This window comes from Cicer arietinum, chromosome 6, assembly GCF_000331145.2.
Source record: "Cicer arietinum cultivar CDC Frontier isolate Library 1 chromosome 6, Cicar.CDCFrontier_v2.0, whole genome shotgun sequence".
NCBI classification, from domain to species: Eukaryota; Viridiplantae; Streptophyta; class Magnoliopsida; order Fabales; family Fabaceae; genus Cicer; species Cicer arietinum.
Genome location: NC_021165.2, coordinates 21,761,371 through 21,765,206, shown reverse-complemented (window position 1 = coordinate 21,765,206; position 3,836 = coordinate 21,761,371). Strand labels below are relative to the sequence as shown.

The following is a 3,836-nucleotide window of genomic DNA, read 5'->3' as shown; positions in this document are numbered from 1 at the left end:
TTAATTGGGGTCTCAAAGACAAACAATAGTTCATTGATAATATCATTAAAGCTATCTACCGCGGTCTTGTCATCTCTCCCAAAGATTACTTTACCAAATACCGCTACTAATTCTTTCAACCACCAATCATGCACTTTTTTGTTGTTATAATTTTCTTTGAGAATGGTTTAGGGATGATAGTCATCACTTGTAACATATGAATGTTAAACATACACTACATGTGATTTGTAGTGTACTTCATTCTTCTATTGTATTCAAATGAATCTATTGTATGGAAAAGGGGCCTACAAGTATTTCCTTATATTGATTAATAAATACAATGCAATATTGAAATTATTAACGTTACCTCTTGCAACTCTTACAATACAAAGCATGCCAAGAAGCTAATAAACAAACATTTCAAAATAATGATTAAATAATAAGAGAAAAAAAAAAGTAATGTATAATGCACCAAAAACCAACTCTAGTATTGGGAGAGTTCAGTTAGCATTGATTAGGCTTTTACTAAAAAGGAACTGGAACACCTTGATTCTTGTTCACTATAGCCATTGCTTTATAGCGAGTACCCATACCAATTGGAGCACTATCATCACCTCCTTCCCAAAATGGAGCTTCACCGTCACCTACGAGACGCCAGTATCCTGTCCTCAAACATTCAGCCTGCTCTTCTGTGCAGTTTTGAAGGAGGGATTCAGCACGAAAGTTTATTCCAAGGGCGCCGAGAAATTGAGATTGAGTAATTGGCCCATGGACCGACACTTCTCCTGCATTCATATTTAAATCAGATGGAAACATATCTTTAGTTTTTGAGCATGTATGTATACTTCTGATGTCAAATTCTAATCATAAAACCACGTCGGAACTATCAGAATGTGGAAAGGCACCTGAAGCTTCCTCTGCAAAATGTCTAATAGAAGCAAAATCAACATATGCGCTGAGATCAGCAGATCCAGGGTCATCTAGAAGATTGACAAACTTGTGCTTACGTATTGCCTGCTTAATTCAAAAACTGTTAAAGACACCATACGGAAAAAGGATATTCTAAATATAATGTATTAACAACACATCGAATTAGAAGATATACTCATTTACATGGTACTCAGACAAAAAAATCCATAACAATAACAAATGAAAAGAAATTGCAATTTTATTTACAGCAAAACATCTAATGGTTCCCCGTGGCACATACAATAGATTCCTAGTGGCAGCATTTGTGGAGACAGAACATGGTAAAAACTAGAAAGTGGCATGATTAAATATAAGAAGGGGGAGATTGTAGACCTGGAGACTATCTGAGACTACTTCATCCAGGCCATAGTCAATGATTAGAGCTCCACCACCATCAGAACTTATCCTTTCCACAATGTTCTGAGTCAAATCCATAGCTTTGGGGCAAATTTCAATTTGATTGAGTTTTGCAATCTCCTCAGTTGCAGCCCACTTAACTCTCTTCAATAGATACAAAGTCGCAGGTGTAGGATGTGGAGATAGAACAAAATGCAACCTATCAGATATATGTAAGTATCAGTACACTGAATCCAGCAGAAAACCAATCTCAAGTAGAATACATTAGCATACTTACGATGAATCTTCGGCCACATCAACCATTTTCTCACACCAGCCACGGGATGCTTTCTGTAGACCCAAAAAATCAAATCATACTTCGTAGACATGTGATGCCAATAACAAGAGGAATACATAGAAGTGAGATACACATAATATTATTGGCATTGTAATGCCAATAGTATTAGAAATGTTGCTAGATCAGCATTGTAAAGCACTGGTCTAATGTAACATCCTAGGTGAACTAATGCAAATGAAGACAGAACATAAAGTTATACATCGGTTACCAGCAAAAATGGAAAAGAACAGGAGAGGATGAAAACATTCAAAAATAAAAAACAGTTGAGGCACCATGGAAGACAGTGAAAGCAAAAATCTTGCAGAACTTCAGATTTCATATCTTAATTTTGCCGCTTTATATATACCATAGTTTTAGTTGAACTTAATAGCACATGCCCTCTATCACCTGAAATTGATGGACTGGTAGAGCATCAAAGAACTCATGTGCAATGATAATCGTCGGCGCTGGAGCACAGCAAAAAGAATAACTTGGTTAGGGAAGTATTCAAATACAGTACAGTAACAAAATTTATGTTAATGAATGATAGAAAACAAACTTATACTTTCATGTAATAACTAGCCAAACATTCTATTTTATGTTCAAAATCCTATGTTCATTGGAAAAACAATACATACATCCTGAAGAAACCTCCTCCAATGTAGCATGCCACGACACAGGAGTGCGGGTGCCAACCAAAGAGCTAAAAGTTTGCTTATCAGCATTCTCTTCATCAACACATTTCAAATTCTTGTGCTGAAGCTTTTGTAGTGCAGGGCTACACTCCACCAAGTGTATATGCAAAGACTCAGTGAAGTTTTTAAATTTTGAAGCACCCTATAACAAGTTAAAAGCATATTTTTAATCATAATACTGTATATGCAGCCTTTCTAATGTTTAATAGACAATCTAAAGAAAAGGTAAAAACATTGAAAATTGAAATTCTGGGTACAGAATCATATCGATATTGTGGTTTCATACACGGAGAAGATCAGCCATAAGAGTTCCTCGTCCGGGACCCAGCTCAATTAAATTTACTCTTTTGGGTTGGCCCATTTGCTCCCACAAACACATCACCCATACACCAACCATCTAAAAGTATACACAAACAACAAATTAGAATCTTTCAAGAAAATTGCAAACACAGTTCACATAGAAAAAGTTATTTAATAATGAAACTGAAAATTTAGTGGATAATTCAATTGAGCTAACCTCACCAAACATCTGGCTAACTTCAGGAGAAGTGATAAAATCACCTTGAGCTCCAAAAACATCTCGATTGATGTAATATCCAGCTTTAGGATTCGTTAAAACTTCTGACATGTATTCACCTAATGAGATAGGACCTCCACGAAACTGAGAATTAAAAAAAAAAAAAACAAATTTTGAAGACCCAAGTGGAAAAAAGGGGAAAAGAGCCAATTTTGATAATGCTGAAATAAAATTAGGGTGTTGTTGTTGTAGCTAGCTAAGGAAGTTGAATTACAGAATAGAATATAAATGAAGTGAGGAATAGCTACCTTGATGATTCCTTTGAGGTGTTTGACGAGTTCGGTATCGGAAGTGGGGTTGTGAGAATGGTCTGCGAGAAGGAAGAAGAAAAAAAAGTTAAAGAAGGAAGAAAGAAAGGAAGGAAGAGAGTAGAGTGGTAGGAGTACAAACCAGGTGGGTTACAAAGGGAAGAACGGTCGATGGAGATTGTAGAAGATGAATAGCATGATGCGGCTGCAATGGAGCGATGAAATGTGCGAGATTGGTGAACAACTCTTCTCAGCATTTTGATGCCACCTCTCCACTCTGCACCTAAGTTCTTGCCTTTGTCTCACTCTGCAAATAGTAATAGTTTTTTTTGTTTTTGTAATATGTTATTAATGGTCATGTCATACTCAGGCATGTTAGACTTTTCTTTTACATAGAGAACCTCAAGACTTTTAAAATCAACATATTCAATTAAAAAAATACTACATAACAAATCTTTTTGGATAATATATTCAAATAAATATAAATAATATTTTTTAATTATTATAATTATTATATTAAACTTTAATATTTTTATTAGATATTTAACTTTTAATAATTTATGTATATTAATCTTTTTTAATTTTTAACATATTTAAATGTATTATTATAAAATAAAATTGAAGTATAATGTGTATAAAGTCACGCTCTTCACAATGTGATGGTTCATCCAAAATGGGTTTCGTCTAGTCCTCAC

General features: G+C 34.7%; 1 protein-coding gene across 1 annotated transcript; it reads right to left on the bottom strand.

Moving 5' to 3' along the window:
* Nucleotides 1–259: 259 nt before the first annotated feature.
* LOC101495804 (uncharacterized) lies at nt 260–3,479 on the bottom strand. Its single transcript, XM_004505644.4, has 10 exons — nt 3,284–3,479; nt 3,142–3,203; nt 2,834–2,977; nt 2,603–2,713; nt 2,260–2,458; nt 2,030–2,088; nt 1,583–1,635; nt 1,282–1,504; nt 885–993; nt 260–764 (listed from the first exon to the last, which is right to left on the bottom strand). Exons 1-10 carry the CDS (start codon nt 3,396–3,398, stop codon nt 505–507), a joined length of 1,335 nt encoding a protein of 444 aa, XP_004505701.1. The 5' UTR covers nt 3,399–3,479; the 3' UTR covers nt 260–504.
* Between the last annotated feature and the right edge of the window lie 357 nt (nt 3,480–3,836).

Bases quoted from the DNA above. Each gene is read 5' to 3' on its own strand.
- LOC101495804 (XM_004505644.4), bottom strand. From the start codon at position 3,398: ATGCTGAGAAGAGTTGTTCACCAATCTCGCACATTTCATCGCTCCATT. The intron at 2,459-2,602 runs GTATGAAACCAC...AACTTGTTATAG, and splicing joins TTATGGCTGATCTTCTCCGT to GGTGCTTCAAAATTTAAAAA. The intron at 1,636-2,029 runs GTGATAGAGGGC...TTGGGTCTACAG, and splicing joins TACCAGTCCATCAATTTCAG to AAAGCATCCCGTGGCTGGTG.